This window comes from Giraffa tippelskirchi, chromosome 5, assembly GCF_054371585.1.
Source record: "Giraffa tippelskirchi isolate mGirTip1 chromosome 5, T2T-mGirTip1v1.2.pri, whole genome shotgun sequence".
In the NCBI taxonomy this organism is placed as follows: Eukaryota; Metazoa; Chordata; class Mammalia; order Artiodactyla; family Giraffidae; genus Giraffa; species Giraffa tippelskirchi.
Window position 1 is genome coordinate 185831740 of NC_137279.1, and position 15541 is coordinate 185847280.

The following is a 15541-nucleotide window of genomic DNA, read 5'->3' on the forward strand; positions in this document are numbered from 1 at the left end:
AACGGATAAGGAAGCTGTGGTACATATATACAATGGAATATTACTCGGCCATTAAAAAGAATACATTTGAATCAGTTCTATTGAGATGGATGAAACTGGGGCCCATTATACAGAGTGAAGTAAGCCAGAAAGAAAAACACCAATACAGTATACTAATGCATATATATGGAATTTGAAAGATGGTAACGATAACCCTATATGCGAGACAGAATAAGAGACACAGATGCATAGAGCAGTCTTATGGACTCTGAGGGAGAAGGTGAGGGTGGGATGTTCTGAGAGAATAGCATTGAAACATGTATATTATCATATGTGAAACAGAACACCATTCCAGGTTCGTTGCATGGGACAGGTACTCAGGGCTGGGGCAATGGGATGACCCGGAGGGATGGGATGGGGGGGTGGGGGTGGAGGGGGGTTCAGGATGGGGAGCACGTGTGGGCCCATGGCTGATTCATGTCAACGTGTAGCAAAAACCACTATAATATTGTAAAGTAATTACCCCAACTAAAATAAATAAATTTATTAAAAATATATATATATACCTATATTTGAATTGCTAGTATTTTACAGTTATTTTTCTTCTATTTTGTTATATATTATAGAGTTAACAAAATAAGATGTATTTTATATACATTGCGCACACACACACACCACATACACTCTTGCCAGATTTCTGTATCAAGATATTGCCAGCCTCATAAAATGACTCAGACTTTCTCATCTCTTTCTATCCTACTACTTGTCTGTAGTGTTTTACAGTTTCTTCTAGTTGTGGATATTTTGGTATTTATCCTGTTTGATTTCATTAAACTTCTTGAATCTATGGATTGCATCTTCATCGGTTTGGAAAATTTTTTAGCCATTGTCATTTCAACTATTGTCTCTCCTTTATTCTCTTTTCTGCTTCTGGAAGTCTGACAAGGCATGTTAATGAATCTCATTCTATCTTCTTTTCTTCTTAACCTCTATCATTTCCTCTCATTCTGTTCAAGAATTCTCAGTCAGTTATGTCTAACATCTGTTGAATTCATTCACTGAAGATTTATTTTAATTTCAAATATTAGTATTTTCCATTTATGAAATCCTATTTAGTTTTTTCAATTGCTTTTGAGTTTATTTTACTCCTTACATATATTTATTTAAATATATTAAGCACATTTATTTTATATTCTGTGTCTCTTGATCTCAGTATATGAAATCTTTGCAAGATTCACTCTGTTGCCTGCTGTTTCTCACCTCTTGCCCTCAGAATCATGTTTCTTTCTTTGTTGTATAATTTTTGACTATGTGGTTAGAATCATAAACTTTGTCTGGAGGAGATTCTTTGAGATTTGAGTAGAAACTGGTGTATTTGTTACTGCTCTGTGCTTGGGGCCATTAACAGCCAGAAACCTCTTCAGAATAAATTCTCAGTATGAAGGTTTCAAACTACCCAAGTAATCTGAAGGCTGAAAACCCATATGAAGACAGATTTATCATGATAGAGTCTCAGAGGAAGTCTTCTATTTGCTTTCATTCAGTGTCAAAATCTGAGATACACAATCAGCCTTCAGATCTACCCAGAGGTTAGCAGAGCTGTATGAGAAGGAAGTAGGCTTATTTCTAGCTCAACCTCACACTAAGGATGCAACTTTAACTAGTTCAACCTTGTTCAGGGATGTCATCTGAAAGTTCCCAACCTTGGGGGGCCCTGACCTTTGTCTCCTGCTCCCTCTTCTCCACAGGGCCCTGAAAATCAAAGCTCTACTTCACCAGTTTTTAAAAATGTGCTTAATGCTCCAAATCACCTTTTGCATCTCTACATTGGGTTTAGACTCTGAGAGTTCTTGCCATCCTAGTCTTCTTGGGCTTCCATAACAAAATATAACAGATGGGGTGACTCTAACAAGAGACATTTATTTTCTCACAGTTCTAGAGGCTAGAAGTCCATAATCAAGATGCCAGCAAACTTGGTTTCTGGTGAGATCTACTCCCAACTCATAGATGACCTACTTCTCAGTATGTCCTCATGTGTTCTCTGTCCAAATGCAGAGAGAAACTTTCTGGTATCTCCTCCCCTATTTTGAGGACACCAATCCCATTGGGTTAGGACCCCACCCTTTGACTTCATTTAACCTTGATCACCTTCCTAAAGGTCCCATCTCTAAATATCGTCACGTTGAGGGTTTGGGCTTCAATATATGAGTTTTAGGGCAATATAACTCAGTTTATACACTTATTAACTTATAGAAAGCTTTTTTTTTTTCTTTTTAAATTTTACTCAACATTTTAAAATTGTTTGCTCAAAAGTGCTTAGGACCACAATACTTGGAACACTGGAAACAGATTTCCTCTGCAAGTCATTTTGCAAATAAAGAATCATATTTTATCAAACCATTTGATGATGAACCTACTCAGTGGAGAAGGATGCTTCAGCCACATAGGGGTGGAAATGGAGGCTAACCCAGAAGAAGGACCTTGAAGTTGTTAAGCTGTTGACTAGAGGGCTATATCTTGGGCATTGCTAAAGAACTACAGATGCTTATCTCTGTTTGCTTTTGAATCTGAAGATGGGGTAGAGGGTGAAGCGTAGGAAAGCGTAGGAAAGTCCTGAAACTTTTTTTGAGAAACAGTTTGATTTGCCCTCGCAAGACCTAACCTTGGCTGGTGTGGCCCTATATTAGAGGTCAGTGGCCCTATATTAGTCACCACCCCACATGACATGCAAGAGGTCACTCCAGCCTGGGTTTCTGAAGCCAGTCCCTCTGAAATGCACTGCCTCAGAGTTAGGTTATACAGAAGGATGTTCTTAGTGGGATCTTCATGGGTTCTTAGCGGGCTTCAGGTAGTGCCAGGGAAGCCCAGGAAGACTGAAGGGTGTTCCTCACTGACACAACCCAGGAGGAGAGCCAGGAAGCATACAATGCAGAAAGGAGAGTATAAATATAGAAACTCAAAGTCTGAGACTGAAGGGTAGGAGCTGCCTTCCTGCAAACAGCAGAGAAAATGCACAGTGTATTCCTACCGCTGTTCAGCAGCCAACAGGAGAGATTCAGTGCATCCAAGGACTGCCTGTCTGGTCACCTTGGGGACATCTCCTTCAGCAAAAATCACAGCCTTTCCAAGTTCACAGTATGTTTCATGAGATTAGCATTTATTCATTCATTGATCGTTGGCATGATCTCTGCCCTTGAGGAATGTGCACATAGGAGAGAAGGATGGGTAGAAATGTAAAGCTAGAGTTAAGACAAGTGCTAATGGAGTTGTGTCCAGAGTGTAATGGGAAAATCTCGAAGAGAGACACTAATGGAAGGTCGGGGAACTTGTCACAAAAGGGGTGCCATTTGAACAGGGTCTTGAAGGATGAGGATATCAGAGTAGACACATGTGCAGAGGCACTGAGGTTTGGGTGCGGAGGCACTAAGGTTTGGGATAGTCTCTTAGAACTGAAAATAGCTCAACATGCGTATATCAAGGTGAGGCTGGAAAGTCCGCAAGATCGAGATCGAGGTGAACCCACAGGCTTGATAGAGAGGCTTAGGCTTTATTCTGAAACAGATTTCTAAGAGTAGAAGTGTTACACTATTTGTGATAACAATAATAGCTATCTCTTATTGTATGCCTGTTACGTGCCAAGAACTGAGCTAGGCCTTCTATGTAAATGACTTTATTTCATTCTCTTCATAGCACAAAAAAATTAAGTTTTAAAATACCCATTAGATGGATGAAAAACCTGAATCATGGACAAGTTAAAGGTTAGAAAACTTGATCACAGCACATAATCAGTATAAGTGGCAGCACTGGGCTTTAAAGCCAGTCTTTCTGGGTCTGTTGCCCATGAACTTAAGTAGCTGTGCTGTGCCATTGGATGGAACAAGGTCTCAGAGTCGATGGGAGGGGTTGGGGCTGGCAGCACTGGGATAAGCCTTGGGAAGGATGAGGGCCACTCTTTCTTCTGTACCAGAGCAATAGCAGAAAGAATTTTTGAAAGATTACTCTGGCAGCAGTGGAGATATTAGAGAGGGATATTGAAGGGAGTGAGACCAGTTAGGAGGCTGAAGCAGTTACCCAAGTAAGAAAAACAGAGTCATCAACCAAGGCTTAGGAAACATGGAGGGGAAGACAGATTTAAGAGGAATTTAGGGAATGAGGGCTTCTCTTGTGGCTCAACTGGTAAAGAATTCATCTGCAATGAGGAAGACCTGGGTTCGATCCCTGGGTTTGAAAGATTCCCCTGGAGAAGGGAAAGGCTACCCACTCCAGTATTCTGGCCTGGAGAATTCCATGGACTATGCAGTCCATGGGGTCGCAAAGAGTCAGACATGACTGAGTGACTTTCACACTCATTAGGGAATGAGATGGGACTTGGTGGCTGATTGGATGTGTGATGGGGGGAGAAGGGGAGGTCTCATTCACCATTGTGTCCCAAGTGACCACCATAGTGTCTGGCATACGGTAGACACTCAGTGAACATTTATTCAATGGCCAAATAGAAGACAACTCCGTGTTTTCTCACTTGGACTAATGGGAGGCTTTCAAAGGAGATACAAGAGGAGGAACAAGCTTGGCAGCAGTCAAGAGGGAAACATGATGCATCTGAAGTGCCTGTGTTTCATCCAATGACATTTGGATACACTGGTTGTAAAGTGAATAAATCTGGGTTCAGGAGAGAGATGTGGGTATTATTGCATTGGCACACAGTTGGGAACAAGTGTAAGGAATGAACAACGCTTCTTGGAAAGAGCAAAGAGATTGAAAAGATTCAGAATGGATCTGGGAACACAATCCTTACAGATGATGGAGATCCAGTGAAAGAAGCAGAGAAAGAGCCGTTGATAGGAGAACTGAGTTGCAAAAGCAAGAGGTTTCCAACCAGGATATGTCTGACAGTGGTGATGCTGAAAAACATCTTGTTGGAAAAGGACTGGAAAGAGACTGTTGGCTTTGGCCTTGGAAGAAGATCTTTCAGTGGCACTTTGTGGGGCAGCATATTAAAAAGCAGAGACATTACTTTGCCAACAAAGGTCCGTCTAGTCAAAGCTATGGTTTTTCCAGTAGTCCTGTATGGATGTGAGAGTTGGACTATAAAGAAAGCTGAGTGCCAAAGAATTGATGCTTTTGAACTGTGGTGTTGGAGAAGACTCTTGAGAGTCCCTTGGACTGCAAGGAGATCCAACCAGTCAATCCTAAAGGAAATCAGTCCTGAATATTTATTGGAAGGACTGATGCTGAAACTGAAACTCCAATCCTTTGGCCACCTGATGCGAAGAACTGACTCATATGAAAAGACCTTGATGCTGGGAAAGATTGAAGGCAGGAGGAGAAGGGAAGACAGAGGATGAGATGGCTGGATGGCATCACCAACTCAATGGACATGGGTTTGAGTAAGTTCTGGGAGTTGGTGATGGACAGGGAGGCCTGGCGTGCTGCAGTCCATAGGGTTGCAATGAGTCGGACACGACTGAGTGGCTGAACTGAGCAGAAGTAGGTGGGGAGTGGGTGGGTGGGGAGCGGGCTGCTATAGAGGCCAGGCATGTGGACAGCACTTTTGACACCTTTGTGGTAAAGTGAGGGAAGGAGAAAGGGCACGTGAGGGAGGTTGGGTGAACAGAAAGCTTTGGGCTGCTTAGGATGTTTGTCGTTTAGGAGATTGGAATTTTGATGCGGTTGTAGACTGAGGGCGAAGCAAGCACAGAGGAAGAGAGTGACGATGTAGAATTAGAGGGTGGGGAGTGAAGGATCAGGAGTGAGAGAGAGGCAAACTGGACGGAGAATGCAGCGGCTCCTTCCCCAAGGAGCAGGTGAAGAAAAATACCGTCGTGAAAAGGGGCTCAGAGTTTGGTGTGTAGAATATGTGTCTGTAGAAAAGGACATGTGTCTCTTCTAAAAAAAAATTTTTATTGTGGCAAAAGTCACACAATATAAAACATACAATTTTAATCATATTTAACTGTACAGTTCAATAGCAGTTCACATGGTTGTGCATCTCTTACCATCATCCATCTCCCAAAGTTTTCACTTTCCTAAACTGAAACGCTGGCCCCATAAAACACTACATTCCAACTCCCCCTCCTCACCCTCTGCCCCCGGCCCCTGGCACCTACCCATGTACTTTCTGATTCTATGAATTTGGCTATTCTAGGCACCCCATATAAATGGAATCAAATAGTTTTGTCTGCACCTACTGTATATTGGGATGCATTTTTAAGGTTAACTTAGTATGACACATGTCCCTTTGGTCTCCTTTAATCAGGGAATGATTACACATCCCTGGCACCTGTGTGTATGTGTGTACATTTCATCTCCTTTGAGTTTGAGAGGGAGCTGGGACTGTTCCAGTGACTAGGGCCTCCAAGGGCAAATAGAAGGTCCAAACAAGGTCCAGCGATGACCTGGCGTGGGAATGGCCGAAAACCTACGTCACGATGCCAGCCTCGACTGAGCACGATGGGCTGAGCAGCTCTACACTGTGGGAACCAGAACCGACAGTCTCATTGCAGAGGCCGATGAAGGGTCTGTCTCTCCTCGGTGAACTAAGAATAAAACAACGAACACCACGCGGTCCATCCTCCCAGAAGTTGGGCAGATTCAGGGAAATGAGGAACGGCAGCTCAGAGCAAGTGAGGCTGGCCTGCTCTGCTGGGCGCACAGCTCCACATTCTCCCTTGGACTGGATGGTCTGGAGAAATGGGAGTCCTTCTTGGCCGGTTGGGCTATCTTAGTTCATATTGTCATTCTGCCCACAATAATATTTCCCAAATTTGATCAATCATCAGAAATACCTGGGGAGAATTTAAAGACATAAATTCCAAAATCCTTTCCTCAAAGATCTGATTAGTGGAGGTGAGATGAGAACCTGGAACTTGCACTTTTAAAGAGCATCCTTGTGGCTCTGACCAGCTCAGCTTATATGATAAAATACAACCCCTTTCTACCCCAGCAAAGCACACAGGGCCCTCCTGCCCGCCTCTCCTCAGACAATCCTGGCCTCAGCCACAGTGAGCTCCTGGTTCATAGACACAGCTGGCCCTTTAAGACCTCTGTCCAGCACATCCTATCCCAGTGTATCTGCCCTTCTCCTCCAAGCAAATTCCTATCCCCCTTTGAGACTCAGTTCAGATTTCTGCTCTTCAGAGAAGCCTTCCTAAGGCAACCAGGTCTTAGTCCTGCCTCTGTTCCTCCAGCACTTCATCAACCTCTTCTGTTTTGTGCATATCACGTTTCACTGGGTTTAGAATCTCTTTCCCCTGTAGCTCAGGAGAGCCCCCAAAGCAGGGGCGGCATTTGTTTCTCTCCCTTGCAGTTAGCACAGCATCCGGTACAGAGGAGAGGTTCCGCAGGTGTTTGAATAAATGACCAAGTGATGGAGGAGACCTGTCCCTGGGTCAGGTAGCCCCTCAGGTACAGCCCCACCCATGCCGGGCCCCAGAGCCTCCTCCTGTTAGGACTTTTCAGCTTAGCCTCCGAAAGGACATGGCTGATGAAATTTTCATGGTCGGAACTGAAACCCAGACCTGAGTAGGTGCCCCCTACCTGCATACATCTGCCTCCCTTTCACAGCTTCTCGGTATGAAATCAGGCCACGTGAGGCAATTTGTGTAGGATCCTCACTGCGTTTGATCAGGACATTAATCCACCTGTGCTAGAAAAGAAGTAAAAGGCAGGCAGGAGAGAACGAGCGAGGTGGGAGGGAGAGGGAGAGGAAAGCTCATTTCATGAACTTCAAAGCCGAAGAGAACAGTGTTTCAATTATTCACTCCTTGGGGATTAGCCATGTCACTCTTCCGTTTGTAGACCCGGAGAACTGAGAAAGAACTCTCCAGGCAACCATCACTCTCTCGTGCAAATGTCAGGAACCCCTGTGCTGGCCCATGTGTTCACTCACTTATTCATTCAGCAAACATTTGCTCCTGTGTGCTGGGCCCCATGCAAGATGCTGGCTGGTGATCAGAGAGGTTTTCCCTAAGCACCCCTGCAACTCATTCCTCGTGAGTGGGTGGCTCTAGAGGGTCCCGTTCAGGGCCTCCTCCAAGTCCTCACCCAGATCCCGTTCCTTTTCACAGTTGTCTTCACTTCCCAGCATATCTTGGCATCCCCCTCCCCCTGGAGCTGGCTGTGGGTCCCCATGCACCTTCCTCTTTGAAGACAAAGCCTGCTCCCTCCTCTAGATGGGATTTTGTGCCTCTCATGTCTGCCACATCCCCATGTTGCCCTGACTTCAGCACTCATCACCCTGTGCTGTGTTCCCCAGTACCTGTGTGTCTCCTCTTCTAGACTGTGAGGTCTCAGGGTGGTATTCATATTTGTCTTGGCTCTGTTGCTTCTTCAAAGCCCAGCACTTGGCAAGGGCATATTAACAGTGAATAAATCCATCAACCAATGAGTGAATGAATGCAAGAAAGGCTTACTACTCTCAGAGCCACCAAAATTCAATTTGAGGTACTGACCAAAGTTCCAGAACCTCTGAATCTTCTCAGTCTTTGCCCTTGGGCTTTCTTACACAAACTCCTCAAAAGCATTTCTCAAAGGTGCTGAAGACCTCTCTGCTTGAATTCTTGAGGGTTCGGGCCAGCCCTTCCACTGGCCTCCCCTCCTCCCCCGCCAAGAACCAGTTCTCCAGCCCCGCCCTGGGCCTTCAGCAAGACCCCTGCAGGAGTCACCATGCAGTCCATGCCCAGGAAAAGGGAATTCCCTTCCTTTTGGTGGAGCTAATAGTCAGGCTGCCCCAGGGCATTATGAACCCAAGGCAGAGTGTTGGGGAAACCAAGGTCACCCCTCAGGAGCCAGTGCTCTGGGGAGGAATAGGGAAGCAAGCCTGGGGCAGAGGATTGCAGAGGGGCTCTGACTAGATGGGAAGGGCCAAGAGCAGGTCATGAAAAGGCTAGGGTTTCCATGCCAAGAAACTGAACTTTATCCTGAGGGTCAAGAGCTGATGAATTTTTCTATGGTAATGAAAACCTTTCTTCGGAACCCACAGTCATTAGGTTGTGATTGGCTGTGAGTGGCAGGAAGCTCTGCAGAAGCTTACACAAAACACAGATTATTTCCCCCACATCCCAGGGGTCCAGAAGTGAAGACTCCAGGGCTGGTTTAGCAGTTTTGTCAGTGTCTTGAGCACCTCCTCTTTTTCCCTCTGCTTTTCTTTGCTCTTATCCTCATGATCACAAGAAGGATGCTCCACCTCTATCCTCACATCTGTATTCCAGGAAAGCAAGGAGAAAGGTGGGAAAATGCCCTGAGGACTCCTCAGCTCGTCTCATTGCCCAGAATCCTGTCACTTCCTATCCTTAGCTCTGAGCTTAGCCAGGTCCATTGCCACATTTCAACAGCCAGCATTCTATTAAGAATGGTAAGCAGTGGGAGGGACAGTGAGTGAACCATTATCTGTGTCTGTCACAGAATCCCAACTATGAACTAGATCCAAAGGAACTGCTTTGGTTGGAGCAAGGTCCAGGCCATTCTGGTCTTTTCCCACCTTTGTTTGTGCCCCTCTAGTATCTTTATGGATCCCTGGGGTTCCTGGGAACCCAGCTGGAAAACCACTGCTCTGGGTCAGAGATCAGCAAACTTTCTGCAAAGAGTTAGATTATGAATGTTTTAGGCTTTGAGGATTATGTGAGGTTTTTTGTTGCACATCCTTCTTTGTAGTACTTTACTTATTTTTTAACCCTTTAAACATGTAAGAATACCTCTTAGCTCAAGGTGCCAAACAAAAACAAGCCTCAGGCCTGATTTGGCCCAAGGGCCATAGTTACCCAACCCTCACTCTAAAAGGGTCATGGGGCACAGAGTTTGGGGTTCAGAGTGAAGGATGGGCAGCAGACTGGAGCCTAGCTAGGAGGCAGTTATAGAAATGCAGTCACTGGACAAAACAATCTCAGTCTAGATCTCTTGGCGCTTCCCAAAATATGCCTAAGAGCTGTCAGATCCTCTGCAGCCACACTGAAACCTTGGGCACAGGATGACAAGTCTGGGATTCCTGTCTTTAGCTGGTCCTGGATGAAGCTCAGGAAGCAAGGAATGTCCTCCGGGCCCAGGGTGGGCACCCTCCGTGGTCCCACTCCCATCCCCCACAATTCTTGGGAAAGGCAGCAAGGTCCTGAGGGATACCGTCTCCAGGACTCCACTCCCTCCACCACCCTGCAGGGAACACAGGCTCAGGCTCCCCGAAGCCCTCCCACCGCTGCTGGACCCTGGACCAGCCTCCTGGCAGGTCTCTCTGTCCCCAGCCTGCCCTCCATGCTGAGTTACAGCCTCCCCCCATCTTTACCCTCAAGTCCAAGCACCTTGCTCTGGCCTGCCAGGCAAAAGCCAACTGCAGACTCGGCCAGGCTGCTCTCTCCTCCCCTCACCCCCTCAGCTGCCCTCCCTGGTCCTCGTTCCCTGAGCATCTCCGGGATGGAGCCCACACCCTTCTCTGCCTACAGGGCCCAGCACGCCCACCTCCTCTGTGTGGCCGCCTTTCATCTCTCCCTCCTCTGCCATTCTCCAGCACTCTCCATCTGTACCATGCCCTTGGCATTTAGATTCTGCTCCAAATTGTCAGACAAGTGAGATAACTTATAGGCTGTAGCTAGCTCGGTGCTTGGCACATGGCAGGTGCTCAGTAATTACATCCTAGAGAAGGGTTCTTTTATTCATTTATCTGATGGGTGCAAATTGGGTGTCTGAGCTGTGCACACACGTGCCTCTTTAATCACGCCTGTTTCATGTGCTGCCACTCTCCTGCCTTAGAAAAACACTTTGCCAGCTTCACTCATCTGCATGTTAGTTAATGAATCATTACAGGATCGTGTCTTTAAACAAAGGCCAGAGAGAAGAGGGACACAAATGAAAGAACCAGCACACTGTGCACTGGGGGCCCATCCCAAAGCTTCAACATGGAGTGTTTTGTGCTGACTGCTCGGTGTAATCAGCTTGCGTGTTGGGGTCAGATGCTCTAAAATGCAGCTCACATCAGTGGTGCTCTACGCAGTGATGTGAAACATTTTACAGCTCTGGGTACTGGCCTGCAAAGCAATGTTTCCCCATCATGGACATAGTAATCACATACTCCCTTTTTTGGCACTGGCTTGGTGACCTGTGGCTTCCCGGAAGGGGTGATGATGGCAAGAATGTACAGGCAGGACCCTGACTCCTCCCTGCGGAGGCCAGGCCCCAAGGTCTGCAGAAGGCACAGCTATCCTTAGAGTATTTTATGAGCAAGTGTTGGCTGAGCTGCTGGGATCCAGAGAAAGAGCTTAGGGGAGGTCAAGAGGATAAGCCACGGCCCCCATCGCGTGGCCCTGAGACCTCCCTGGGATGCTGAGAGACAGTAGAGCAGGGTGGTAAGGGCCTGGCCTCTGCCTGATGAGTCCCAGTCCTACCACTTACCAGATCACACTTGCTGTGTGATCTTAGGTGAGTTGCCTAACGTCGTTATGCCTGGCCTTTCCCATTTGTAAAATGGAGGTCTTCATAGTGGCCTTTGCTGTCATGAGTCTTTAGTGAGTTGATGTTTGTAAAATACTCAGAACAGTTAAGCACATTATAGGTGTCAGCTCTTGTGGTGACAAAGTCTCTCAAGAGAAGATGATCAAAAACTGTGATTAAGTATCTCAAAGAATCTCCTAGACCAGAGGTCGGCAAACTACCACCTTTGAGCCAAATCCAGTGTATTGCTTATTCTCGTAAACTAAATTATATTGGAACACAGCCACACTCATTGGCATACATATCAATGTACGTGGATCATGGATGTACGTGCTGCCTGAACGTATGCAGCCATGGCTGTGTTCATGCTACGACAGCAAAGAGGGGTCGTTGCAACAGAAATCATATAAAATGCTCAGGTGCAAATACTTATTACCTGGCCCTGGACAGAAAGAGTCTGCCGACCTTTGTTCTAGATGGTGTCTCCTGTGAGAGATCCAAGAGCCTGGAGATTCGTCCATGCTGGAGGCTCAGGAGAGGTTTGGACAGTATTCTCCTATTCAGTGTGGTCTGAGCGCCTGGCATGTGCCTGGCACGCTGACAGGTTCTGGCAGGTCAAAGGCCATGAGACCTGGCCCCTGCCCTCCAGGAAGTTCATGAAGTAGTGGAAGACCAGGTAAAGAGCTCAGTCACAGTACAGCAGGTAAGTCCTGACACGGAGAAGAGAGGAAGGGCAATCAGGGAGCCCTTGGACAAGAGCTCAAGGATGTGGAGACGTTGCTAGGGGAGTCGGGGGCGAGGGAGGGGACTGTGCAAACCAGGGTCATGAATGGGCTGGTATGAGAGAATGCTACACAGGCAGTACGATGGGATGGCAGCAGGGAGCAGGAGCCAAGGGTCCTTCCTCATGCACCAGGCTAGGAAATGGCAACATCATTCTGTAGGGCAGGACTAGGGACAGTAAGAGATAGGAAGCCAATTCCAGCCTGAGCAGATGATCCAATGATGATTGGTCATCAGGGAACATGGGAAGTGAGCTTGCCAACTTGGCGGGAAAGCTAGAAGGACTAAGGCTTGCCCCCTGGGTTTCCCACATGGCTCAGTGGTAAAGAATCCGCCTGCCAATGCAGGAGACGCGGGTTTGCGCCCTGGGTCGGGAAGATCCCATGGAGGAGGAAATGGTAACTCACTCCAGTATTCTTGCCTGCAGAATCCCATGGAGAGCAGAGCCTGCTGGGCTACAGTCCATGGGGTCACAAAGAGTCAGGCACAACTTAGTAACTAAACAACAATTACAAAGGCTTCCCCACTCACTGTCGATTGCTCACTGGAATACATGTCTATATAGCCAACAAGGATTTTTATCAGGAGGGTCTAGTGTTTTTGTTGAAACTATCTGAGAGTCCCAAGCAGGAATCCCCTTCTCATGATACTTGCCACCAGTGATTGGGGTGCTCAGTACCTCTGAACACAGTCCTTTGCATTGCGGGACAGTTCTTACAGTCACAGAGTTGGTTTTCAGTGCCTCTCATCTCCACCTTCTGCCCTTGGGTGGGGCCAGGCAGGGTTGCTGCTGCTGCTCCTGCCTCTGCCCTAGAGTCTCTCTTCTCTAGGTCAGTATGTCTAGTCCCTTCATCCCCTGTTTTCTAACAGCCCCCAACCACTGCCTGCTGCAGGCCCACATCCTCCTTTACCCACACTACTGTACAGCCCAGACACTTTCCACCAGCCCTCAGTGCTGTTTCTTCTAAAACAAAAACCTCACCCCACGCCTTTACTTACCTCTCCTCCTGATCCCTCCTTGTCTTGAGGACAGAGCCCCAGTCTGTAATATGACAGGCAACGCGTCCTCATCCGGCTCCTCCTGCCTGTCTCGTGTCTCCACCCTCTGCTTCCCTCTCAGCCACACGACTCCAGATCCACCCAGAGTTTCTGGACAGGTCATGCACCCTGCACCTCTGCACCTGCTCCTCTCTCTGACTGGATCACTTTCCCTTCCTTCTCCACTTATGGGACTGCTCCAGTCCACCTCCCAAACTCAGCCTGGGCTTCATGTCCTCCAGGAAGCCTCCTCCCAGCCGGCGTCACCCCTCCTCCCTGTCCTGTCTGTCCACGGGCACAGCTCCTCCCTGTGGGTCCCAGGCCCGGTGCAGAGGGCCCTGCACGGGCACTACCAGGCCCACACACCGGCACGGCACAGGTTTCCTTCCTGGGAGCCTGAGAGCACCCTGGGGAGAAGCTCTGCTGCGCTGTTGGGTTTGGACAGCAGAAGCCTGCACAACCATGGGAAAATCTATCCACGGGAATTCTTTACTCCTCGAGTAGCAGAAGAGAAAACAAAGAAGCACTTTCAGCCTCCCTACGGGGAGACTGAAGATCTTCATCAGACTGAAACCAGGGGACCAGCTGAGATGCTTAGGCGAGGCAACGCTGAGTGTTCTGTCTTCGTGAATGGCACCACCACCCACCACCCCTATTGCCCCAGCCAAGAATCTGCAGGTCATCCCAAACCACCCCTCCCTCAGTCCCCACATCCATCAGTCACAAAACCCTAAACACTCCAGGACCTGACTCTCTCTTCCATCTCCATCACCCTCCTGCATCGCTCACCTCACTGCCCCTGAAGCCTGGAACCATCCTCACCACCCTGGCTTCACTGCTGCCGTGTCAGTTCCCACACAAGCAGCCAGACCAGCGTTCTTCTCCAACACCTGAGTGTCCCCGTCACCCACTGTGGACAACTCTCCTGCCGCTGCTCCCTCAGAATGAACGCAGCTCTCTGGGGCAGGGGAGGCTATGAGGACCTGGCTGCAGGCAGCCTTCTCAAGTTCTAGACATTCCTGAGTCACCTCATTGCACTGAAGGCCCAATCACATTGTCCCCCAGAGTGAAGCAGCTGGCCACTATGTCCAGTTTCCAGACCTGCTCTGATAGACATTGAGCCCTTATTCTGGAATGTTCCATCTCTGCTACAGCTCAGGCCTTCTGCACCTGACCCCTGCCTCTCCCAGCATCCCCCTTTGACCTGACAGTCTTCCAGAGCTGCCAGAACTCTCAGGACCCACCCCACCCTCATCACAAACAGCCTCCCCTCCTCCCCTCACCGCAGGCTGCATGAGCTGCAGGCTTCAAGTAGCATCTGTAATCTGGGATTGTGATTATCAGTTTGTTTTTCTCTCTCCCCCCTCACCAAAGGCAGGGATCATGTCATGCTGACCACTGAAACCCTGCCTCCTAGGCTGGCTTGTGGTGGGTCTTTAGTATATAGCTGTGGCAGGCAGGACTAAACCAAGTAGGAGAGAAGAATCTTGTCGAAATGTCTTTCCTGGAACATTCATTTATTCAACAAATAGACAAAGTGCATGGAGAAAAGTGGGCATAGGAGAGACTGAGAGAAACTTCTGCAGCTCCCTGGGGACCACATAGCTTAGATTCCACATGTGGCCTGAAAATTTGCCACCAATTCCACAGGGATTTCTGTGCATTAAAGCGTGAAGGCAGAGTCTAATCATCTCACAGTTGGCCAGATGTGCCTGGGGTTGCCATGACAGCCCCCAGAATTGGCCAGATGTGCTGTGATCAACTTTGGAAAACATCAGGGAACCCTAGAGACTGTGTGGCCCGGAAGAGAAAAAGCTCACACTCTAAAAGGTGGCCCAGAAGTGCTCAGTGTGGATGGAGGGTTGCATGGGGTGGTGTCACAGTGCTCTGAGCATCAGGACATGGAGCTTCTTGCTGTCTTCAAGGCCGAGGATGGCTCGCCCGGCGGCCCCTGCCTGCTGCCTAATCCCTGCTCCCTCCGCAGGTGATCAAGCTGGCCTTCGAGGAGTTTGACCTGGAGAGGGGTTACGACACCCTGACAGTCGGGGACGGCGGGCAGGACGGGGACCAGAAAACAGTTCTCTACATGTGAGTGACGCGGAGCATGTGGTGGGCAAGGCAGGAGCACGTGTGCCTTGGTTGAGGGCAGTGGGATGGGCCTGCTGAGTCTTCCTGCCACACTCCCTGCCACCATGCTATGGCCAGGACAGGTGTCCTGCAGCACTGCTGGTTTCAGCAGCAATCCTTCCATCTCTCTCTACTCCTACCAAGGAAAACAGAGCACTTCTCACGAGGAAGGAACAGGGAAGGTGTGTAGGAGGAGCAG

The 15541-nt window shown here is 48.2% G+C and overlaps 1 protein-coding gene across 1 annotated transcript in view; it reads left to right on the forward strand.

Annotated features, from left to right (window-relative positions):
- Positions 1-15541, forward strand: part of CSMD2 (CUB and Sushi multiple domains 2) — a 667647-nt gene that overhangs the window by 368165 nt on the left and 283941 nt on the right. Inside the window, exon 11 of the mRNA XM_081490945.1 lies at positions 15200-15303. Coding sequence (XP_081347071.1) covers positions 15200-15303 — 104 coding nt within the window. The remainder of the gene's footprint in view (positions 1-15199; positions 15304-15541) is intronic.